The 23,659-nt window shown below is 43.1% G+C and overlaps 10 protein-coding genes and 2 non-coding genes across 12 annotated transcripts; 6 read left to right on the forward strand and 6 right to left on the reverse strand.

The window, feature by feature from the left end:
- Positions 1-470: 470 nt before the first annotated feature.
- VTP21DRAFT_926 (uncharacterized protein) lies at positions 471-2,737 on the forward strand (the record flags this gene model as incomplete). Its single annotated transcript, XM_069400197.1, has 9 exons — positions 471-747; positions 841-1,017; positions 1,091-1,115; positions 1,182-1,254; positions 1,322-1,561; positions 1,646-1,677; positions 1,738-2,008; positions 2,102-2,532; positions 2,623-2,737. 9 exons carry the CDS (start codon positions 471-473, stop codon positions 2,735-2,737), a joined length of 1,641 nt encoding a protein of 546 aa, XP_069251815.1.
- A 1,126-nt stretch (positions 2,738-3,863) lies between these two features.
- Positions 3,864-4,145, forward strand: VTP21DRAFT_927 (uncharacterized protein; the record flags this gene model as incomplete). Its single annotated transcript, XM_069400208.1, has 1 exon — positions 3,864-4,145. The coding sequence occupies one exon, from the start codon at positions 3,864-3,866 to the stop codon at positions 4,143-4,145; it is 282 nt and encodes a 93-aa protein (XP_069251816.1).
- A 99-nt stretch (positions 4,146-4,244) lies between these two features.
- On the reverse strand, positions 4,245-5,045 carry VTP21DRAFT_928 (uncharacterized protein; the record flags this gene model as incomplete). Its single annotated transcript, XM_069400219.1, has 2 exons — positions 4,245-4,565; positions 5,043-5,045. 2 exons carry the CDS (start codon positions 5,043-5,045, stop codon positions 4,245-4,247), a joined length of 324 nt encoding a protein of 107 aa, XP_069251817.1.
- Positions 5,046-6,207: 1,162 nt separating this feature from the next.
- Positions 6,208-6,573, forward strand: VTP21DRAFT_929 (uncharacterized protein; the record flags this gene model as incomplete). The annotated part of the gene is made up of 1 exon (XM_069400230.1): positions 6,208-6,573. The coding sequence occupies one exon, from the start codon at positions 6,208-6,210 to the stop codon at positions 6,571-6,573; it is 366 nt and encodes a 121-aa protein (XP_069251818.1).
- An 852-nt stretch (positions 6,574-7,425) lies between these two features.
- On the reverse strand, positions 7,426-8,716 carry VTP21DRAFT_930 (uncharacterized protein; the record flags this gene model as incomplete). The annotated part of the gene is made up of 3 exons (XM_069400242.1): positions 7,426-7,768; positions 7,843-8,554; positions 8,617-8,716. 3 exons carry the CDS (start codon positions 8,714-8,716, stop codon positions 7,426-7,428), a joined length of 1,155 nt encoding a protein of 384 aa, XP_069251819.1.
- A 280-nt stretch (positions 8,717-8,996) lies between these two features.
- VTP21DRAFT_931 (uncharacterized protein) lies at positions 8,997-12,993 on the reverse strand (the record flags this gene model as incomplete). Its single annotated transcript, XM_069400253.1, has 15 exons — positions 8,997-9,325; positions 9,395-9,574; positions 9,636-9,746; positions 9,820-9,868; positions 9,939-10,004; positions 10,076-10,222; positions 10,302-10,697; positions 10,784-10,947; positions 11,048-11,102; positions 11,384-11,800; positions 11,869-12,030; positions 12,116-12,230; positions 12,299-12,745; positions 12,813-12,904; positions 12,973-12,993. 15 exons carry the CDS (start codon positions 12,991-12,993, stop codon positions 8,997-8,999), a joined length of 2,751 nt encoding a protein of 916 aa, XP_069251820.1.
- A 2,538-nt stretch (positions 12,994-15,531) lies between these two features.
- Positions 15,532-17,219, forward strand: VTP21DRAFT_932 (uncharacterized protein; the record flags this gene model as incomplete). The annotated part of the gene is made up of 5 exons (XM_069400264.1): positions 15,532-15,741; positions 15,810-15,889; positions 16,009-16,507; positions 16,569-16,662; positions 16,729-17,219. 5 exons carry the CDS (start codon positions 15,532-15,534, stop codon positions 17,217-17,219), a joined length of 1,374 nt encoding a protein of 457 aa, XP_069251821.1.
- Positions 17,220-17,660: 441 nt separating this feature from the next.
- Positions 17,661-17,733, reverse strand: VTP21DRAFT_t142. Its single transcript has one exon. It is a non-coding gene; the product is annotated as a tRNA-Met (tRNA).
- Positions 17,734-18,261: 528 nt separating this feature from the next.
- Positions 18,262-18,766, forward strand: VTP21DRAFT_933 (uncharacterized protein; the record flags this gene model as incomplete). The annotated part of the gene is made up of 2 exons (XM_069400275.1): positions 18,262-18,607; positions 18,711-18,766. 2 exons carry the CDS (start codon positions 18,262-18,264, stop codon positions 18,764-18,766), a joined length of 402 nt encoding a protein of 133 aa, XP_069251822.1.
- Positions 18,767-18,823: 57 nt separating this feature from the next.
- On the reverse strand, positions 18,824-18,905 carry VTP21DRAFT_t141. Its single transcript has one exon. It is a non-coding gene; the product is annotated as a tRNA-Ser (tRNA).
- Positions 18,906-20,055: 1,150 nt separating this feature from the next.
- VTP21DRAFT_934 (uncharacterized protein) lies at positions 20,056-20,337 on the forward strand (the record flags this gene model as incomplete). Its single annotated transcript, XM_069400286.1, has 1 exon — positions 20,056-20,337. The coding sequence occupies one exon, from the start codon at positions 20,056-20,058 to the stop codon at positions 20,335-20,337; it is 282 nt and encodes a 93-aa protein (XP_069251823.1).
- Positions 20,338-20,901: 564 nt separating this feature from the next.
- On the reverse strand, positions 20,902-23,508 carry VTP21DRAFT_935 (uncharacterized protein; the record flags this gene model as incomplete). Its single annotated transcript, XM_069400297.1, has 5 exons — positions 20,902-21,402; positions 21,471-21,593; positions 21,667-22,426; positions 22,503-23,275; positions 23,347-23,508. The coding sequence occupies 5 exons, from the start codon at positions 23,506-23,508 to the stop codon at positions 20,902-20,904; spliced, it is 2,319 nt and encodes a 772-aa protein (XP_069251824.1).
- Between the last annotated feature and the right edge of the window lie 151 nt (positions 23,509-23,659).

Genomic DNA, 23,659 nt, shown 5'->3' on the forward strand with positions numbered 1-23,659 from the left:
AATGCTGCATTGCGCTGTCGGCATGCAAATGGCCACACATTCATCCATGCTGGCCACAGGATATAAGAGGATGCGTAAATGACTCCTTTACTTTACTACTCTTTCGTGAATGGATAAACTTGCTTGAAAACTAATTCAAAACATCGTCCAATGATTTGAATGTCCACATTCCTTATGGCCTAAGACTGAGGCTGTCTGGCACATATCCAGAAAAGGGTTCGGTCCGCAGGGCTTTTCGCAAGTTATTCCGAAAATTTAAGGTTAGAGCAGGTTACTCCCTGCACAATTTGTCTCCTATCCTAAAGTATCGAGAGATGATCACACGACTGAGTAACAATCCAGCGAATGTTTTTGGCCCAAAAAAATTTCTCCACACTTGCATTCTCATTGCCACTACCGTCTCATCACCATTCGCCAGCCCTTTTCTTTTTCCCCTCTCTCACTCCGTACTCGCTTGTTTGAACTCTAGGATGTCGGAATCGCAGCAACAGAAGACTGCCGAATACTCGCATTTCTCATTCGAAAAACCTGAGGCCGATTCGCAGGGACTTGCCACCGACCCCAATGTCGCTGGCCAGGCTCCTGCAAGGCAGTTCCTACACAGCCTTTGCTCACGCAAGCCTATCGACCGCATCAGGAATGAGACGGGAGCGGAGAGGAATACTCTTAAGCGTGACCTGAATGCTCTTGACCTCACGTCCATTGGCATCGCAAACGTAATAGGGACTGGGATATTCATTATTAGTGGTACGAAATCTGAGCCTTATCTTGCCCATTGGATTTTATTTCCCCTTCTTCCTGCTGTTTTGCTCAATCTTGTATCCGTGTGACGGGCTGTAGGACACGCCGCGGCTGAGAATTCGGGGCCAGCCATAGTCATTTCCTTTCTCATCGCCGGTTTCGCCTGCATCTTTGTCGCTATGAGCTACAGCGAGATGGCGTGTATGATCCCGGTGGCAGGCAGTGCCTATACTTATGCATATGCGACCCTGGGCGAGGGAATTGCGTGGATTATTGGTAGGCGTTGATGATTAGCTAGAAAGAACCGTTGGTCACCAAGCATGTGCTAATTTTGGCATGTCCACGTTAGGATGGGATTTAATGATCGAGTATTTGTAAGTAGAGAACAGTGAAAAGCATACCCGACGAGAGCGAGGCTAAATCTGAACTCTCGCTGGTAGATTTGGAGTGTCCACTGTGGCCGTCGGATGGAGTCAATACTTTGCAAAGTTTATTGAATCGTTTGGAGTCCATGTAATGCACATGTCCGCATAGGGAAAACCCCCCACCTCTCTCTTAACACCCAGTACCCCATTTATAGGTAGATCACCGGTTTACCGACCCCCCTCTCTCGTGGGACGAGAAGCTGCAGCAATTCAATCGTACTGAGGGATACATTAACATACCCGGGATTGTGATTGTGGCGACGTTGACTACCATCCTCATCCTGGGGATCCGTCAATCCAAGGTTTTCATCAACACCATTGTAATCATTAAACTCACCGTTATAGTGCTCTTCATCTGCACCGCCGCAAAGTGGGTGAATCCTAGTAATTTTCAGGTGAGCGGGTGGTTTGGGAGGGTTGATCTTTCATATCTTCCAAATCGACGTGATCTAAGCTTCTCCATTTGATGATCAATACAGCCATTTGTCCCGCCGAATGAAGGTGGAGACTGGTAGGAGCCCTATATTCCAGCCGGATGACCCTCATATCTCCAATTCTAATTTTTTAATAGGCGACATTTCGGCGTTTCAGGCATCTTTGCGGCGGCGTCCATTGTCATTTTCTCCTATCTCGGATTCGATGCCGTTTCCACTGCGGGGCAGGAGGCCAGAAATCCGCAACGAGACATCCCCATCGGCATTTGCATGTCACTGTTCATTTCCACCGTCCTCTACATTTTGACCTCGTTGATTATGAACGGCGTGGTTCCATACTACAAGTATAAAAATGACCCGGCACCCATTGCAACGGCCACCGCGGCAACCGGAATGCCCTGGCTAACGGTACTGGAGAAGATAAAGAAAATGACGGATTTTTTGTCATTTCTAATTGATCTTAATGAATGCACTTTGCACCCGCGTTCCCCTATTGGATAGATTGTTGTCTCGTTGGGCGCTCTCGCGGGCATCACCAGCACTATGACGATTGGCCTTCTTGCCCAGTCCCGTATCTTCTATGCCATGGCGCATGATGGCCTTCTTCCACGAGTATTCGCGCGCGTCCATCCCCGCTTTCGTACGCCTTGGGTTGCTACCCTGGTCAGCGGATTGGTTTCTGCAGCGTTGGGCGCCACTCTTCCCATCGATCTTCTTGGGAACATGACCAGCGTTGGTACACTTATGGCCTTTATTTTCGTCCACATAGGGATCATTGTGCTTCGCTTTACGAAACCGGACTTGCCACGCCGATTTAAAATACCGGGGCCTAAAGGAACGTGGATCATCTTCCCTCTGATGGGGATTGTCAGCTCAATCATACTGATCGCCCTTGCGGATAGGGCCACTATTTACCGAGTATTCGCGTGGATGTACGTGTCTTCTACCCCCCTCTCCCTCTCCCTCCTGTATCAAGCTGCACCTAGCTAACGACTGCATCTCTTCTTTGCTTTCTACTCCAGGGGACTGGGCTTGATCGTTTATGGCGTCTACGGCTATCGTCACAGCAGGCTCCGCAACCCTCAGAACGACTTGAGGCTTCGAGAGCTGGAGAGCATGGCCATTCCAAAACTTTAATCTAATGAATCTTCTTGGATTATTTATTTTCTTTATCTAATTCTGCTGTAGACATTTCTCATTTTCGAGTAATAATATGTAGCTAGTTTTTGTCTCTTGATGCGAAAAGTCGAACTGGTTCTTTCATCAGCTTCTATCATCACGCCTCCTCTGAGGGTGCCAGCTGATACAATTCAATAAAAGGAATAGGACAAGGGAATAGAGCGTTATTTTTGAGATTTGTTCCACGAACGAACCACATGGCTTAATCCACCTCTCGTTGCTCGACTAATATTAGTGGACCACTAGGAATCATTATCCTACTCTCTTAGCCCAGCGGGGATATTGAACTATACTACCACGGGTCTAGTATTCACCAAGAAATCCTTAAGTGTAGCGGTTTGAATTGACACCATTCCTTTCGCCGTGGCTAGCCAGGCTCTCCGCCCTAGTAGAACGCCGACATCTTCTAAGCCGGCTTCCACCCAGAAACCGTACTTTCTAATTTTATATTATAACCATATCGAAATCAAGTGGCGGTCGCATACAATCTCGATGATTATCGCCTCTTTGAACAGGCGAGCATAGGGTTGGCTTGGCAAGCGCCTAGAGCGCTTGAGAGCCCACTTCGTAGGACAGCAATCGAGAAATTCCTTACAAATTTAGGGGGGGTGGTCCGCATAATGGTTTCGGGCCAGATATTTTTAAATGTATTTGTGGCGGGAATTGGGGTGGGCAAATGCAAGGATCCATTGAGAATTGATTAGAGTTCTGCGCCTCGTTTAGAAAACGTGGTCTAAGATTCCGAAGCACCGAATCGAGTAATTTGCTTTAGCCTAATCGGTTTATCTATTCTCATTATCACCGGCTTCCTTTCATTTAACGATGCCCAAAAATCTTTGATATCCGCCATGCGTACAACCCATGTGTAAGTTTCTGACTAAAGGCTAGAGGGGTGTGGAGAGCGCGAATTAAACCGGCTTGGCAAGCGTGAAAAAAATTACCGCTCGAGTCCGATACCGAAAATTCCGAGGACGGCACAAGCCTCGCGAGGAAGTGAATAAATGGGAAACAGCCCGTTGCGAAAAGAGAACCTGTTTTTAGTTTTCTTCTCTTTGTTTCTCCATCCAGCGCCTAGCCAAAATGAATGAACGCAACACTTGCAAACAATGCGGCCAAGGACCCTTTGCTTCCTGGCAAGAATTCCTCAACCACCGCTGCGTGCCGCTCTAACCACCCGGAGTTGTTTCAGCGGTCTCCCTCTGATTACCTCCAACGCGTGGCCACTGTCCCGGTCCCTAAGGGACCTGCCTTCTTCCCTCTGCTGCCGCCTCTGCCATTTGTACGCGGCCCAAATGAGAGAAGCCCGCCCAAAACCACTCGTGTCCTTTGCTTATTCAGCCATTTTGCTACCGAAGAAGTTGGCTAACAATAAATTTTGTAACACGCTTCCCTCACGTATACCCGTGATTTCGGCAAAAACCAATCCGATCCATTTGTAGAGGATGGAAGAATATTCCAGCATGTTTCAGAAATCGAACAAATATGGCAATCTGACACCAAGGGGCCAAGCGTTTCTGGCACCAAGATTCTTTGGAGAGAGAAATTTTAAAAACTCAACTTGTTCTGTTTTTCCATCCTCTTCTCTCCCGTTCGCCCAGAGACGCTTGCTGACTCTTTCTGGAGTACACTTGTTCTTCCATTCACGTTCCATCTTTGCATTCCTCAACCATAATGAATGAGCGCAACACCTGTAAAATATGCGGGCAAGGTCCCTTTGATAGCTGGCAGAGCTTCCTGAACCACCGCTGCGAGCCTCCTTAGCAACGCTTTCACCTTGCCTCCTCTGCTAGCAGCTCACTCGTAAGCGAGCGAGCTTGAACCCATACTAAATAGCCTATGCGATCACATACACTTGATCGACCAAAAGTAGACGCGATGCTCAACAGAACTAAGAGAAAGAGAATCGACTTGACCTTCCCTCTACCTATTTTTTTTATTGAGCTCGAATTGTCTATCAAATATTGTTTTATTTCCTCTGTTTTTTACGGCTGTCAGGCAGACTCCCTTGTGTAGTGCTGCGTACTAAAGCAACAGCCTCAAAATCATGAATAAATATTTACCCTTCTTTATACGAATTGAATATGAAAATATAAACCTAAAAGAATTCATTTTTCATTCAACTTTTGAAGTTCTTTCAATTGAAATAGGTGAAGGATTAACCTATACAGTCTACACAAGTGGGGCCAGTTGAGTTGAGAGGCCGCTAACTCTCAGTGCATCTGCCGGATCGAGAGCGCGCGTATGCCTTTTGGATTCATATTACCATCCATTATAAATAGGAGAAGTATTTTTGAAATCTAATATCGTATTTCTAAAAGGAAGCTGATGCGATGGATGAGACACAGTATTGCCATTTATATTTGGCTATATGGTCCATGTTCCCCGCCTTGGTTTATTATATTCCCTTCAGAAGCCAGAGTTATGAAGCTATATTTCAATCGAATGTCTTCTAAGTGCTGTAAATCTCTAAACTCGATCCTAACCCAATTTCTGCAGCTTCCCCCAGATACACTTTGCCAGGTAGGTTAATCCTCTTTCGCTGGATTCCAAGTCTTTTTGAGCAACAATTAATCAGTAGTTTTAATTTCAGACCTGAATTCTGCATCTCTCTCCATGGCATTTAAACACATTGCCACTTTACCACCTTTTATTTTCGCTAGATTCAAAATCAATGGAGCGTAAAATAAACCATCAGAACAATCAACCATAAAGCCTCTTCCAAAATAAACTTTTTCCTTCATACCTTATAATATACGGTTTGCCGAAAAATTGTTGCAGTAATATGACGCATTATTTATGTGAACTAAAACAATGAATAACTACCGTAAAAGAATGGGCGGAAATATTATTGAAAATATCTTTTTCGATCTACACTGCTTTTAGGAATACGTGCAAGACATGTTTAAAGCAGAGAAACTAAAACCCGGGGGCGAATTTGATATAAGAGTTGAAATACATTTTTTAGGCTTAGTCTAAAGGTTAGCAAGCATTATGCAAGTATGCCGGAACGGACGCGTGCTATATATAATGCAAAGAGAGGACACACTGGGTATTAGTGTACTAGAGGACATTTCACGATTTGTGAAAACGGTATACAAAAATGTCCTCTTCTAAAACAGCATTTCGACACTTCTCAATTTTAACCCCCCGGCATTATAGTTTTTCTTTTTTAAACATTGGCGTCATGTAATAATAAAACTTTTACAAGCTCAGTGTCGTATATATTTTCAACAATATTCTCCTCCATATTCTACAGGGGGTTTGCTGGGATATTCAAATTATAGGTAAAAAATTATCAAAATAGGCAACCGTCTTTCCGTCAACTATATATAATCTGGTTCACCTAGCTCTCTCTTTCTTCCCCACCCTTCTTATTCAATTTTGGCATATTACAAACTTTATCTTGATTTGAATTTTGCACATCCATAATGAAATCAACTGCCACTCTCATAGCTTTTATGCTGTTATATTTTGCCACGTCCTCTCAAGCAAAGGAACATGAGGCTATACGGCCCATTGTCGGCCGCTTAAAAAGGCACTCATGCGAAATTACTCCTCAATCCGTCACCCGCGTCCTCGCCGTTGCAGATGCTGTAGTTTGCATAGAAGAGAATGAACCTGTTCCTCCCGCAGTTGCAGCTGCAGCCTTGAAAGGATCTCCCAACTGCGACAGCATTAAAAAAAGAGTAAGAGCAGCGATAGCTGAAACTGGACAATTGAAAGAAAGAGCAATTGCCTGTGAACCGGATATCGTTGTCTATGTTACACCCTTAAAAAAATCCCAATCTCGCTAATTGCAGAATGTATCAATAATATTTCACATCATTGATATGCAATATTATTGATAGATTATGATATGATATGAATTAATTCCCACTCAAAATCTTTCATTAATTTGCTGCTCAGATAACCATTTCTCTTTTTACTTAAATAAAGACTTATCTGGTGGTGTGAACAGCCCTTTAATGGAGAAAACTCGGCCTTCTGGGGGGGAGGGGTGGCTTTTGCTTATTATTGTTCTTGACTGAGGTATCCCTCAACAAGATATTGTTTGCACAAGAAGGAGTATAAACTAATAAATTAAGCATAAAATGGTATACACACACATAAAAAAGCGTATGCGATTCATGAGTTATAAAGCTTACTATTTTTGACAAACAGGAATTTGATCCACTTCCAACTCATTTGGTGTGACTATCGTATTCTTCACCTCCCCGAGCGCATCCGTTATGTCATATATAACTTTCTGCAATATTTCTCGTCTAGTCTCAAATAGTTGCGTAATCCGCTGTAGTGTCTGGTTGAGCAAATGGAACGATTTTACTCAACTAGTATTTATATCGAATTTTTAGAAAATATTATAAACCCAGCCAGACTGAACATGGTTTGAGTTGGATGAGGTGTTATCCTTCACTTTCTGGCCCACAGGAGTAGCCCCCACTCATTAACATGGAAGAATATGCTGATATAGGATTCCTTCCAAAGAAGTTGCAATAATCCCTTTAAGAAATTCTTATTCCAATAATATATACACTTTTCAAAAGAAAATAGCGATCTAGAGTGATTACAAAAATGAATTTCAAAATTAGAAATGAATAAAAAAAACTCAAGGCAAGCAATGGAATATATCCGTTATACACTCGTATCTACTTCATCATCTCGGCCTCCATAATCTCAAGATTTTTCTCTTTCTCCTCCCGCTCTTTCTCTGCTCTTTCCGCATTCTCTTGCTGCTCCCGGGCTTTTCGCTCCATCTCCTTCTCTTTCAAGTGCTGTCGATTAAGCTTTGTCCACTTTGGCAAGTCGATGCTGGATGGTGAGTATAATTGGCCTTTTGCCTTGCGATCCCGGAGTCGCGGTGCACAAAATCGATCTTGGTGGGTTGCCACTCCAAAGGTCGCAGGAGTGCCCTGGCACTTGAAATGATAGGTATCCTCGTTCTTCACCACAAGATAGGTAAGTACAGCTTGATCCTGGCGATGATTTTCACTAAGCATGCAAATGGCATAGATTAGGAAGCATGTTCTTCAGGGCATATCTATCAAAAAAAAAAAGCGAATTACCGATTGCTGCCACGAGGCGCTATGCACTCGTGCACTTTTGCGCATGCAAGCCAAGGTCGCAGCAACTTTTCCATAACGTTTGCGTTTTCTGCGTCAAATCCAAGGACGGCACCATTACAGTTGGGCTTTTTTGCAAAATGCTCCGGATTCTCATGGAAATACTCAAACATCCCTGGGTGTGTAAAATCTCGCATGGTACCTGCTGATTGCGAAGAGAAGAATCCCTTTCTTCTTAAGATAGCTGGAATCGTGCGCAAAAAGTCGGCCGATGGCATATCTCCGGCGTCCATCCACACCACAAGCCCTCCATATCTATCCGCCATTTCGTTAATTATTCCCGCTTTCCAAGCATACTCGCCACGAGGGGTCGCCTCCAAGTCCCAAAAAGCCGGATAATTGGAAAAGTTAAATGCAACATATTCAGAAATAACGCCTTTCTCACGCAGATTCATCAATATTTCAACCTGTTCAGGAAGTAGCCCTAAATCGTAAATGACGAAGCGTGGCCGTTGATTTGGCTCGAGGATGTCGGATGCATCTTTGACCGAATAAATAAATGCTTCCATCTCACAGAAGTGGCCCATACTTGCTGCCGAGACGATCGTGAAAGCGGGCCCAGACGAATGAATCGGTTCAAGGTCGGCATTATCGCCCACTGCTTCACATCGCCCACTCTGGCAATAATCTGATGTTGGCTCATGATGAAGGTATCCTGACGTAAAGATGTTAATAGAGCATTCATGAGCAATGGCTAATTTTCTCTCTTGCGATTACCTATTAAGTTGCTGGATGCACGATAGTAGAGAACATTGGCTATGAGAAGAAAGCCAATGAGGATGATGGCGATTTGTAAATATCTGTTGCGTACCGCCATCGCTGACATATGATATACGAAGAATGTATATATGTATGTAAGTGCTTGTGAAAGCAACCGATGGGTGTTATGAGGTTCAAACTGAAATGTTCAAAATAATATAGTATTCCTTCACATCAATGGCTTAGATTTATTTTTAACTCTGAGACTCCTTCACTTATTTGCTGTGGCCCTGGGAGCCAAAAGGAGGCTAACTGATTACCATTTCAGGAATTATTTCTATATTGACAACTCGATGCCTTGGGTCAGATTGGTATTCTCGACGATTGGATTTTCTCCCCTATTGTTCTCTAATGTCTTCTTCACTCTCTTCCCCCATCCCCCCGCCGTCATCGACCACATCCTCCACTACATCTTCCACCTCATCTTCTATTTCATCCTCTATGTCGACCACAATACCTGCATCACCCTCATCCTCGTCGTCCATTGGATCTTCCGCTTTTCCTGATCCTTTGGATTTATGAATTTGATCAATGATCTCCTCTAACATAGCCTCAATTCCCGCGAGCGTCTCTTCCCCAGTTGGTACAATTTCTTCGGGTGGAGCCAGAAAACCATAATGCCCCGTGTCTCTTAGTTCGATGGAATAAGAGTAGGGAATATCAGCAACTATAAGCATAATAACTGAACATGATTAGCAAAATGCATTGAAGTGTTCAATAATTATTCAAAATGTGCCTTCGTATGCCCAATCCACAGCGCTTCCACTGGCAGGGTATATTGTCGTGCATACCGGGCCCATCTTGTACGAAGTACCATGGACTTTCTTCAATGCATTAACTCCTGCTTTTGCTGCCTCTGTGAGTTTCGAGTTGTTTGGAGGAACTTTTTTGCATCGCCCCCCGTATGGCCACATCCCTACAAACAACCAAAAATGAGGCTTCTGTCAATATTTTTTTAACAAAAATTCATAACCTACACAATTGGCTATAAGAATGGACGTCAATATAGGATACAAACTCCTTGGACTTTAGGAAATTCGCCATGGCTTTTGTTTCTGGTGCCGAAAATTCCTTTGGACCTCGATAGGCTATAACAAGAGAATAATTCGGGATAGAATGAGATAATAAGCTGAGGGAAGCGAAGCTGTTTGAAACACATACTTTCATCGCATGGGTCCTCTGATGAGCCTTCTCCGCCAAAGAATTCGCCCTGTGTCGAATATAAGAATGAATATTTTTGTGATTCGTGCCATTTAAGCAAATAAAAAAAGCCTATATACCCAATTTCTATTCAAGTCTACTCCATCGCATTTGGAGTTCTCATTAGGCTGTCTATTCTTTCGCCACTATGCAAATATATTCATCAGTTTTAAAGCGATTTTCATCTAAGGGGCTAGTTAGAAGTTCTGGTTCTCACAAGACGGTTGTGCGTGTGGGTATAGATATAGCCATCGACGTTCATGACCGGGATGGCCGTCACCTCAAAAAGATCCAGCAGGGAAGTCGAGTTATCGTCTTTGTTGTGCTGAGACAGCAACGAATGGATGATGTAATTGACAGTGGACTAGTGTAAAACAGAAGCTTGTTAGAGACTGACGAGTTTCCTTGGTTCTGAGTGGGCACATCAAAATCAAAGAATTTACGACAGTTATCCACTCTCTCGCGTGCTGTCCTCCATGCAAGACAAATCTTCTCCGTAGACCATTACGGCCCCACATGCGGATCCCTATCATATCCTTGCCCTCATAGGTTTTACCTATGTTGATTAGTTCCGTCATATGCGGATATTTCTCATGCATTTCGTGCAAAAATTTAATGGTTTCCGCATAGGTAGGAAAATGATCAAAGAAGCTAGCGCGCATGGATTTTCCGGCAGCGGCAATGCGATTTTGCTGCTGGTTAATGAGTTGTTGAACATCGGCAATCTTGACTTGAGGTGTGGGGAGTGGGTCAAAGAGCACCTTGTGGTTGAGATTGGGAGGGATTCGGACATCCACGGTGCCTAGTTTGAGCTCTGTCCATGGATCAAGGTGATTTTGCTACGGATGACGAGGTGGTTCAAAGCTCTCGGAGTCAATGCTACTTCTAAGAGAGCATAGAGATTTGGAAAAGAAAGGGAACTTACGGATATAATTTGCGAGAGGAGACCAAGCTCTTCTTGGCTGCGAACGGTTACTGAAACTACCTGGTGTCCGCTGAAATTCTCCTGCTCTTGAGTGGGGACAACGTAGCCGAGAGACGAAGGGAAGAGGGAATGGAAAAATAGAAGAAGGAGAATCAACATTATAACTTAGAGCGACGTTCTAAAGAAATGGGGGTCATAGACAGAAACAAGAATGAGAAAGCTTTTTAAGATTCTATCTCGTTCATTTAAAAATAAACCGTTAACCAATTTCTTTACAGTTTATATTATAATATTCTACGATGCCACTCGATCCATCACCCTAAGGCCAATCTTGCCCTTAATTTAGTCTAAGATTATTTAATTTCCAACCGTAGGCAGTTATGCCTATTTCTTTATTGTTTTTTTCTTGTCATTTGATTAAAATAGGGTTTATTACGAACCGAGAAACATAAAATGCATTGGATGCACCATCACTGTCCTATTTTGTGTTGTTTTTTAGCCGCTTCACCATCAAGCGGCATCCTTCATCTCTATATTTTTCAAAATGGTGATCATGAATATTTATAATAGGAATATGAAAGATAGATTGTAAAAGCTCACCTCGATCATTGTTTTTGCCATGCTCGGGTTCCGGATCCCGGTCTCTATGTCGCTTTTCGCGATCCCTATCCCTTTCTTTTTCCCTGCCTCTATCTGCTTCTTTACTTCTTGCTCTGTCACGGTCTCTCTCACGATCTCTTTCACGATCTCTCTCTCGGTCTTTCTCTCGATCCCTATCCTTATCCTTGCTTCTGTCTGTCTCTTTACTTCTGTCTCTATCACGATCTCTCTCTCGATCTTTCTCTCGATCTCTCTCCCGATCTCTCTCCTTATCCTTGCTTCTATCCGCTTCTTTACTCCTGTCTCTATCACGATCTCTCTCCCGATCACGTCTGTCGCGAGTGCGATCTCGGTCCCGTTCATAGCCTGGACTTCGATCTCTAGAACGTGATCTTCGGCGTGAAGAACGATAACGATCTAAACATTGCATAAAGTTCAATAGTTAATATTCAATAAAACATAACTGGGACCTCTAAAAAATATACCAGAGGAGCGAGACCGACTCCTGCGTCTTCTTCTTGATTCGTGCTCCCTTCGTCGGTCATGGTCTCGACTTCTGGATCGAGGCGGTGTTCTTGACCGTGATGGAGATCGTGTCCGAGATCGGGAATGCGACCGAGCGCGACGCTTCCGGCGCCTGCGCTCCTCTGAATAATCACGGTCATCTCTATCTCTAGAGGAGCGTCGGCGGCCGTTCTCTCCGGACGGCGGGGGTGAAGGAGTGTGTGTCACGATCTTGTTGGAAATGCGTTGCTGAGCTTCGCGGACGCGGCGCATTGCTTCAGAAGCTGCAGGTGAACTAAAGTTGGGCTGGGGTTTGGAGATAGGATTTTTTGAGTGGTTCACCCTGATGACCATAGGAGTAGAATCAATTAGGTATTAATGCGCGAAAGTGGGTCAACAGTATTTACTTACTTGATGGGTCGATCAGCTAGTATAGTGCCGGTCATTTCCATCGCTGCGCGCGCACCCTCCAGGGTTGCAAACTCCATGAATGCGAATCTTGTGGGCTGTGTTGCATCTCCACTCATTTTCAAATAAGCAACCGGGCCACAGTTCGAGAAGAATCGTATAATCTCCTCCTCGGGTAATGAGCTCGAAAGATTTCCAATATATACTGTGCGAGCGATTTCCTCAGCTTTAGCGGGATCATAATGCGCTAGCGGAAGCACAGGATTTATGGGTGCCTGATTTCCCCCGGATGCACTCTGACTGGCCGTGGTCCCTGAGGGGGCAATGGATGTCGTGGCAGTTACAACAATAAGACGATCACCCAATTCAAGCCCGGATAGATGAAGAGCAGTAGTTGCGGCAGCGGGTGTTTGGAATTCAATCGTGCACTCTTTCAGCCCATCATGTTGACTAGCGAAAAGATTACATGTTAAAATCCGCCATTTCGAAAGCAAGAAAAACTCAAGATCTACTCAACCTGTTATAGAGCTTGAGATCTCGGATCTCTCCAAGGAAGCCGAAGAGACCTCGGAGAATGGGTTCGGTGACTAGCGAGGAGATATTGGCCACCTTTTGTATGGAAATTTTGTGATTTAGTAAGCATAATTTTGCATCCGGAAAGAGAACTAGGATTTCACCTTAACAACTTTGTCCGCCATTTCGCGTTGGGTTTTCAACGAAGGGATTGGAAATTTGATTTCTACTTAAATCCTCTCAATAGATTCTGTAGTTTGATTGGCCAGTGACTAGCCCAAGTTAGACAATAATATTGTAGATTCAACAAACTAATAAACTCTTGCAACCGAGAAGAGGCCATTGTGAATAATATACCACCCACCTTTGTCATTGGAAATATAAAAGGTCAGGTGTTCATTTTCACCTACTTCATTAGAATTGCTTAGGTTATATAAGTGCTTTCGTATATTGATGCAGTTATAACTAGACAATCACCTAAAGCGGTGGCTTAAATGGAGTATTCGATATTAATGAATATCGCTTCAGATTATTTAAGAATTACTTGAGACGATAAAATCATTTACTGAAAAAATCAGATATTCTGGTCGATCCAATCTTTTATAAGTTTTGTTAATTTAATCCATTGTGTCTTCGCGGAAACTAAGGGTAGGCTAATTTTACTTACAAGGATTGAATCTAATAATGCTGAATTCTATTGAGAGATTTCATCCGTTAGTTGTTGGTTGCAATTCTTCATGGTGTATAAAAAGGCTTATAAAAAGGCCATGATATTTTCGAACAAACCCACAAGTGATTCGCCAGGTTTAAGTCGACATTCGTTCATTGTTTTGCTTGGATCCAACTTAGCAGACTTCAAACTCCTTGAGCTCTCGCCCGTCAATCTATATTTTTTGTCAACGAATTCTGTGCCAATTTTTGCGCCCGATCAAGTTTGCTCCCGCAGCACAGAGTCTCGTCCTCTAGATTGGGCAACCAACATCTATATCCTTAAGCGGTATCATGAGGAATAATGCTTGCACTCCTAATGCAAACTAGCGTTGTGTCAAGTACAACAAATGCACTGTGCTGAATTGCTAATTACACTCCCGCCTGCTTCTGCCCCTGGTATCGCTATAGTTGCTTCGCCTCTGAATCAGCCATAAAGCTCACAAAATGGGGTCACCTGGGCTATCCTTTGTATTGTAGGCTTTAAGAGCTTGTCCACTCGACTGTCCCTTGGATTATGGCGATTGACAAATCATTGTTCCAACCGCCCATGATGCCTTAGCCAAGGATAATAACGCCGGCTTTACACAGAAGTCTGAAGAGTTGGCCTCTCAAAGAGGTTTGGAGCCAACTAGGACCCCAACCATCTGCACCTATCTAACTAATCTAAGGTTGCTGTCTGTCTTGGATTGGAATTTCATGCATCCGAATATGGATTTATCACCTTGACCATATTTGCTATTATAGGCCTATCCTTTTATGTATTACCATTGTCAAGGGACTACGGTAGGGAGCCGCCACGTTGTTCCCCACCGAATATGAAGTTGCTTAGCAACATCGTTTTATTCTAGATTCATACTAAACACAACGGGAACACCGACGGATATAGGAGATTAAGGAGGGAAAGAAAAACGTTCTCTAGCAGATTTGTGGTTCCAACTCGAGTATCGACCTATGAATCGCAATATGGCCTACAAGCAATAACCCTAACCCACTCGCGACAGCTGATATTACACTGTCGAACCAGCCCAGCACAGCAAATCCCTAAATCCCTCCATCTGTTTTCCAAAACTGAACGTCATTCCAACGTGGTATTTGCAAGTTCCAGTCTAAGCTTCTTCCGCTCTCCGAATCGTCTTTTTCCGTTGTAGCCAAGAGAGCGGCTGTAATGACTACAGTGGAAATGTGCACGGAGATTTTGAGCCAATTCTATGCCCCTCCGTAATTGAAAGGGAAAGCGAAAGCATGTAGAATAAAGCTTATATAAAGTTTGTACACAATTATGCGGTCGGAGACGGTTTATCAATTGCGTAGCCACGAAGTTATTGATTTTATGGATCCGGCTGCGAATGGTCGCAGATTAGACTAAAGTTCAACAAATAGGCCTTTCTTTTTACTGGGCGTCTAGCATTTCAAAACCTTGTTAATATCTACCGTAAGCTAGTCACATATTCAATGGAAATATCTTATTGCGATAGCACGTGTAAGCTTGTTTGGGGATGATCTATAGCTCGCCTCTCAGTTCGTTCACAGAGCAGGCGAAAGTGCATGGTGCTATAGTGGGCTTCTTTGTGGAGATGGCTTCTTAGTCCTGAAGGATTTAATTGCGTCGGTTTCTCCCCAACTTTTGGTAACAAACAACTAATACACAGGAACATACACCCCCTATTGGGACAGTTTTCAGGCAAAAGCGGCACAGGCGTGCACCTCTGGGACGATTCTGACGTATACACTAGCCATTCGCTGCGCCGCTGTAGATTTTGACATATTTCCTGATAGAATTTGCCCTCGCCACTATTTAGGGTGTCTGAACACAACCGAGACCGCCAGCCCAATCCCTAGTGGTGTAGTTTTTAGCTCTAGGTTTGCGTGCGTAAATTGCTGTTGCGGACCTTATCGATTCACTAGTACAATGGCCGGGCCTTCTAAGCATTTTTGTTTGCTATTTTATTTGTTCGACCGCTGTACTTTTTTCATCCCTTCATTCTTTTTCATACTCCAAGATAACGAAAAGAATGGGAGTCGATTGGGACTATGATCCAAGCTACTCCATGAAAATGGAGGGCGAGGAGTCGCTCCGCCTCTTTGTAAATCTCAACGTCTCTCTAAACAGCATCTCGATATTCGCCGGCTCTCTCGTTATTCTTCTAATTCTCGCCATTCGCTCTTACGATGCCAAGTTAATGGACCGAGTGAGCCTGCGATTGACCGCGGCCATTAGTGCGGTACGCATTCTTTTCATTTACCCTTGCTTGCCGTTGTTTGATAATTCTGACTTGTCATTGTTATAAAGGTGGACGCCCTAAGGGCAGCAGGCTATATACTCTTCACCTACGTTCCCCCTAATGGCGGAGTCTGCGACTTTTCTTCATGGTAAGATAATAGGACTAATAGTTCTTCCAAGATTCTCTTCACTCTTACGGAATAACCCTAAACCTTAAATTCTATATAATCTTGATTCATCCTAACTTTCCGGTTTCCCCAAATATTAGGATTGTCCTGTTTCTTACGAACTATTATGTATTTCTCACGTGTGCAATAGCATTCAACTTACAATGGGTCTTCATACATCAACGGCCATTCTACCAGAAATTTGAAATCGGCTACTTCCTAGTTTCGCTTGCATTAGCTCTTGCCACCTCCGTAATCCCTTGGGCGTTTGGGCGTTTGGGTTGGGATGAGGGGCTAGCGGTCTGTTGGTACAAACACTATAGTAGCCTGCGCACGATTGCCTGGGAATGGGGCACATTTCTCTCCTGGAATATTTTAGCCAATCTTTACTGCCTCATCGTGGTCATTTGGGTTGTAATCAAATTAGAGCATAATTCGCGACGTCTACTCAAAGCCACCGCCTCCTCAACTCATGCCAGCTCGACAGATCGAGTCGATCTCTCTAGTACTGTGGATAGTCGAACTAGAAAAACCCAAACTCAACTGCGCAAGCTAGTGCTGCGAGTGTCTCTCTATGCTCTTATACCACTTGTTACTCAGGTAACCCTATGACGCTATACTCCATCCCTAACAAGCAGGATTGACTATTTATTTTCTCCAGGGCGGATGGTATATCCAAGAAATATGGTTCCAAACACAACACACACTCCTTCCTTGGCTTAATTATTGGGTGATTGTGGGAACTGATAGTCCTGGTATAGTTCCTTTTTTCATCACCCTGTGTATTCAGGCCATTGATCTTAATTTCCTATCATCTTTAGGCATTTTTAACCTTTTCGCGTTTCTTCTCGACCCAGCACTACACAATTCGCTCAAAGTCATCCGGGACGATCTAATAGTAAAATATAGCGATGATATGCCCATGAATACATCGAAAGACCAGGGACAGCATCGTTTCCAGCGCTGGTTCGTACGCCGGTTTCTTGGTACAAAGAAAGTCGACGTTTCGGGCTCCACCTTTTATCGTATGGATTATTCTCCGGCCTACTCCGTCAACCGCGTTGATGCAGATGCGCTTACGTTCGCCCATTTAGGAGACCCCGAAAAAGAGGATCTCTACGAGATGACTAAAGTTGAGCCTTGGGATGAAGAGCGTGGAACAGCAGGGTGGAATGGAGCCCACGCCGACGCTGCTCACCCTTGTGAAGATAGAGCTGGTAGAACGGCGAACCCTGAAAACACCTCTCAACGGATACGCGCCCTCCGTGAGAAAGAAAAAAGAAGAGTTTCTAGAATAGTGCGCGGTTTGTAAAATTTTTTTCTCTGTTTTTATATATTAGACGTTTGTATATTTATTAGCAACTATAATTTATCTTATACTTTTTTTTTTCATTATATCACTTTTTTATCTTAAAATTAATGAGTTTATACACTAATGATTTGTCTCTTTTCTTTCGTATTTTGTTGTTTCTTTATGCGTACTTTTTCCTGTCGATGTTTAGTTTTTGTATACTTTGTTCTCTCCTTGTTCCGATCCAGTCATTAAATCCGCTCCCACTTCACGAACTCTTCTTGTTTGCTTCACTTATCAGTTACTAATATTTTGAATACGAAGTCCTCTATAAATTATAGCCTGAGTGTGCACGCACCTAACTTTCATTAGAATTTTCCAATAAGCGAGATATCTAGATATTAAAAAATGAATTCTTTAACTTGCAATTGGCTATATTAGAGATTCAAAGAATGAAAAAAATGCTCCGAGTGAGGATCGAACTCACGACCTTGAGATTATGAGACTCACGCGCTGCCAACTGCGCTATCGAAGCTTTTTAAAGAACGAAAGTTCAGTTAGAAAAAAATATAAAAAATAGAAAAAATGAAAATGAAAAATTTCAGTGAAAAAATGAAAAAATGAAGGGGAGGGTTAGTGTAGTGGACTATCCCTGGTATGTCGATGAGAGCGGCGTGGGTTTGAATCCCACTTCCCCCACCAGCACTTACTCTTAGCTTGTGACTACTGTCCACTTGATCAGAAATTGAGTCTTCATAATTGAAAGGTCGCTCCTACGATAAGTACAAAGATTATATCGGTTTCACGTACATGCTATTCACGTACATGCTATTCACGACAACTACAATACACGCATATTAATTGAACGCCTATTGATCAAGGACCTATATCTCGTTACGTTAAGTCCATTGACATTAACTTCATGTAATATATGGAAATTAAATAAAAAGTTTCCATTGATTGATCAAAAAAAAAATTCAGTGAAAAAATGAAAGAATGGTCATGACCAGAAATGTACCCGCTGTAACCCTCCGGGGGACACCATCCGTCATACCTTCTTCGAATGTCCCGAACTCACACCAGTGTGGCATTGGGCGGAGAGGTGTATCAACACATCGCAGGCCCCCTAAACACTCAGGTGCTGAACCCCAGGAATCTCGTACTTGGCGACCTACCAGAAGCCCCGAGGACAGTAAGAAACGCGGCTCAAATCGTCTTCGATTCGGTATTATGGCAAATCCATCGGGACCGAATCGCCTACCATTTCGAATGCACTCGAGCATCACCCGAGACAATCCTCGTCCGTGCCAAAATGGACATCGAGGAGGCTATCGGAGCTGAACTGATAAAGGCACGGAAAAAGACGAGAGATAGAGTTATTCCGAAGAAGGTGGTGCACTCAGGGAGCGGTAATAGAAAGTTCGGATAGAGCAAAACTAAAACTGGAGTGACGAAGCAACCCTTCCTCTCTCTCTATCCACTCTTTATCTCCTCTCCTCCTCTCTACTTCAGATGTTCTTGGGTTATATGATGATGTTTATGAGCTTCTCCGCTCGTTGCCACAATAGTGTAAATAAAAATTATGAAATTTTTTAATCTGGTTAGTCTACAAAAATAAAATCAATCGTCGCCTGCAGGATTCGAACCTGCGCGTCCAAAGGACAATGCCTTAGCAGGGCACCGCGTTAACCACTCCGCCAAAGCGACTATTGGAAAAAGTTAGAGAAAGTCTCGGTCCCGTTCTCACAATTGCAATTTTCATTATTAATTGGATTTCCAAATCCAAATCAGGATAGGCTGGGTGGGGGGAGGGATGGTGTGGTGGACTATCCCAGGGATGCCGAATAAAACGGCGTGCGTTCGAATCCCACTTCTCCCCCCCCCCCCAGCTATCACTATTAGATCGTGACCGCTGTCCACTTTGATCAATATTGAGTCTCTATTACTTGAAATCCACGTTGACAAGCGACTCCTCAGATGGGAGATAGCTTGGATGTACTGGAAAAAGCGGCCGAGTGAATCCAAGCATAGGGCACTAAGATGGAGACTCTTGACACACAAATTGGTGACAGATATCATCACTAGTAAGTGGACTGGAGAACCTAATATTTGCAAGCGGTGCACAACCAACGCAGTGGAAACCATTATTCATGCTTACCTGTAATGCCTGACCATAAATCAGCTATGGCAAACGGTAGACGGTTATGTCTGCCGCATTCTTGGAGTGAGAGCCCACGAATCAACCAAGGAAGACAGACTATTCGGAACAGACTACAAAATCATGGGCTACCAACGGGAAGTAGCGTCAACGGTCCATGATGCAGCAATCTGGATCATCTATCGATACAGACTATCGATAATAATGGATAGCGCCCAATCTAGCGAAATAGCGCTCGCTGAACAACTAGAACACGAGATGCAAAAAAAAGTGAGATCCAAATGGTAGTCAGCGTCCATAAAGGGTAAGAAAGAAGATTTTCTAAATTTGGATACCAGTCCAAGGAGACGAAATATCCTTCAACCAAAACACTTAGCTTTAATACGACTATGCCGAATACCCTACCACCCGTATTCCAAGTTTTCCCCCCTTTTTTTCTTTTCCTCTCTCGTATACCACCTTCCTTGAAAAATAGGAAGGTATGCACACTCTCTACTAATTTTTACATGTGTTTCTTGTTTCTAATGACTATCAAATCCCTTTATTATGAATGAAAAGGATGCTTTTTAATAAAGATCCTCCTAACAAAAAAAAATCCAACTAAATTTTTCATCGTACACAGATAGCATGGTTGGTTTAGTGGTACAATTGCCGCGTAGGATAGTGAACTACGGATTCGAGAGCTGGAGACGCTAGGAAATGAATGATGTTAAAACTGACAATGAGACGGGGATCGCTGTCGTTGAGAGTGGTGCTCTGCAGGGTAAGATTTACCTGGAGGCCTATAAAGCAGGAAAATTTGCCCTTTCTGCAGGGTCATGCGTAAGTGTGGATATTGCGGGACAGGCAACCTGCGGTGGCTATGGGCATTATACCCGCACCTATGGCATTCTAACCGATAAGATTCTTGAGATTGAGGTGGTAACAATGGATGGAAATGTGTTGATTGCCAATCAAGATCAGAATGAGGATCTGTTTTGAGCGTTGCGTGGTTCTGGTACTGGTTTCTATGGAGTGGTCACTAAGTTAAAAATTAAACTGCACGAGGCCCCGCCAGCTATATTCAACTTTGGATTTTCAACTTGGATTTATTAACTTCAAAAAAGTCTTTAAAGCATTCCAGGACTACTGTTTAACGGTGCCAATTAAAGTCAACTCCCGTAGTGGTCATTCAATTTGGAAATCTGACCCCAGTTGGTTCAATATTGGCCGATTGCAAGGAGGAAAGAGAAGAGCTAGTAGCAGATATGCTGAACAGGCTTCCGCCTCCAACAAATAAGGTTATTGCAAAAGTATCTTATATTGAATCCGTTGTGGAGTTGTCATTAACACGAACTTCAGCACCATGCTGGGATGATTTGAGGCAATTGAAGCGAGAGGGTTAGGATACCATAATCATTGTACTTTATAAATGCTCTTAGGAAAATTTTGTACCATTTTGGTGGAATATAGATAATTAGAATTGCACAAATATAAATGGTATGTTAAATTTTATTGAGGATTCCACATCAGTTGGTGTAAAAAGTTACATATATATATGTTTCTTTACCAAAGCAAGCATTTCTTTTTCGGATTCATTGGGGATCCTATTGGACATTTCCAAGCACGTGCGAATTCTGCCGAGTTCATTGCAACTCCATTGACTCGGAACTCATCAGGAGAATGCTCGTCTGTAAGTACTTGCTGTAGCCGCATCTCTGGGGAAGTGTACCCGCAGTGATAGCGAACTCTCGCAATGAAGAAAAGTTGCTCAGGTGTATAGTAATCTAGCCCTGGCAGTAATTTATCTTGCCGGTTGGATTGGAGGTTTTTTTTCCATGCTAGATATGCTTGTAGTATTCCACCATTGTCTGCGATATCCTCGCTGAGAGTGTTCAGACCGTCTAGAGCAACAGCGCTACCATTGGGTGCACGAATTGTAAAATTAGAGTATTGATCAACGAAACACTGGGCTTTCCTCTCAAAATTGCGTGATGCTTCTTCACTCCACCAGTTTTGCACTGCACCTAGACTGTCGTATTTGCGGCCTAAATTATCAAACCCGTGCTGTTACAGATCGAATAGTTAGAAAGGGTTAGAAGGTAAACTTTTCAATATGAAGGATGGCTACATACTGTTATCTCATGACCGATCACACCTCCTACTGCGCCATAATTGATATATGAAGGTAGATCTATATGGAAAAACGGTGCTTGAGCAATTCCAGAGGGTATAGCCAAATGAGCAATACTTGGCCACTAAAATACACCACCATGAAATATAGTTTAAAAACTTCATATCTCTTAAAATTGAAAGAAAAATAACCCTCACATAGTAAGCGCCAACTTGGTAGGAAACCATCTCCCAAATATATCTATCCGGTACTTTTCCTAATAGCTGAACAAACTTATTGAATTTGAAAGCCCGCCCTGAGATTCCCGTGGCCAGATAATCTTCATTATGAGCGGTGAAATTGGCATAGTAACTCTGCAAACTACTCGGGGACATCACGTCAGGAGACTTTGATGGGTAGCCAGCCATAGCCTTAATCTTTAGTGCTTTTGTAAGGGCATTCGCGCGTGTCTGGTCATCAAGCCAATCGAGATGTGGAAGATTCTGGATAAATGTTTGACGAATGTTTTCAAGCATCTCCATAAGAGCATGCTTTCCACTTGGACCAAAGTGGCGTATAGCAAAATAGCGGGCCGGTATATGCCAAATAGCATTGCTCACTTCACCTATACAAGTGCGCCAACGCGGTGCAGTGATCCCTGATTTCGTACCCGAGAGTATCTCGTTTAGCTTGTGCAGAGGCTTCCTCTGTTTTTCAGGGAGATAATTTGCATATTCACTGATAATTCGCCAAAGTAAGAATGCTTGGAGCGTGTAAGCAGGGGTGTTTGTAACAATCAAAGATAAATTGCCAATATAATCCGGCCAACCCACAACTACATCGACGTTTAAAGGTGTGGGACTAACATTTGCATAAAGATGTTTAAAATGACTATCCCAATCAAGAATAGGAGCCAGTTGCTGAAGCATCGTGGTGTTCATCAGGTTGTATGTAAAACTAGGATTATCCTTCTGCTGCCTAAAAAATAAATAAAAAATAAAAAATCATTAGGAAAAGAGTTTGGAAGATAAAAAAGATCGGGTTTAATGCTTACGGTGCCAGAGTATGTTCTATCAATTGTTTTTCAAAGCCAATAATGTGTCTTGAAATAATGCTCCAAATTTTCGGGTCGAACTTTGGTTCATCGGGCCATATTGTCACATCCTCCATAAGTTTCAAAAATGTTTCCGCGATTGCGGTGCTATATGCGTTTACCATAGTCTCGTTCTGATAAAATGATAACGCTGGCAGCCCAAACCTTGGTTGAAGTAGCCATAATCTGGTGATGTTTACATCCATCCAAGGCTCATATTGGAAGAGTGCATTAACACCATAGTTAGCCAACAACCCTAACACATATCCCAATCTACTCTTTGTGACTTTATCATCGTCTACGGAGAATTTCGCTACGTCTCCGCTGAAGTAGTCAGGCAAAGGTCGAGGAAGAGGAAATCCCTTTAACACAAGATTCAGCACGGGAATCATTTTATTCGCATCCTCTTCATTAGAAGAAGACCGCATGCACACATCGTAGACCGCTTTGGCCTTTTCAAACACTTCTCTGTCACTACGCTCTTCAACTTGGGATAACCCGCTAACACCAATATTTTCGTAATCTCCCTCCAAGATGTCTCGAATCGCCAAAAGATTCTCTTTCTGCACTTCATCCATTACTCTCCACTTGGACGAGTCGGGAGGGATCCGATGCTGCTCATTGAATCTTCCACACACGAAAGTATAAAAATCGTCACAAGGCGAGGCTGATGAGTTGAGGTCTCGGAGAATACCAGCAGCGGTTTCAAGACAGACTGGTTCTGTGCAATATTCCTGATATTATATAGTTTCATCAGGAGCATATACAACAAAAAAACTCCAACACATTGATAATAATGCTTTACTTTAATAAAAGGGCGAGGAAATCTCAAGTAAAACAAGTTGAAAAACCCGAGTGTCGACAATACCAGTATGGCTATAGGGAACCGTTTCCTATATCCTTTTAGCGACTGTTGATATTGACAAACTATATCATTGTCCTGAGGTTTTTCCTTTATCACCCTCATGGCGAACTAATAGAGAATAGATAGGAAATCTCTTGGCTCTTTACACTATTTAACTTATTTTTAAAAAGTGAGTAAATATCTGAGATTGGTCGGAATAGAAAAGCTACTACTGTATGTTACATCCCCGCAAACCTTTTCATCCCAAGTTTTT

Source organism: Calcarisporiella thermophila, assembly GCF_041956535.1.
Source record: "Calcarisporiella thermophila strain CBS 279.70 unplaced genomic scaffold VTP21scaffold_10, whole genome shotgun sequence".
NCBI classification, from domain to species: Eukaryota; Fungi; Calcarisporiellomycota; class Calcarisporiellomycetes; order Calcarisporiellales; family Calcarisporiellaceae; genus Calcarisporiella; species Calcarisporiella thermophila.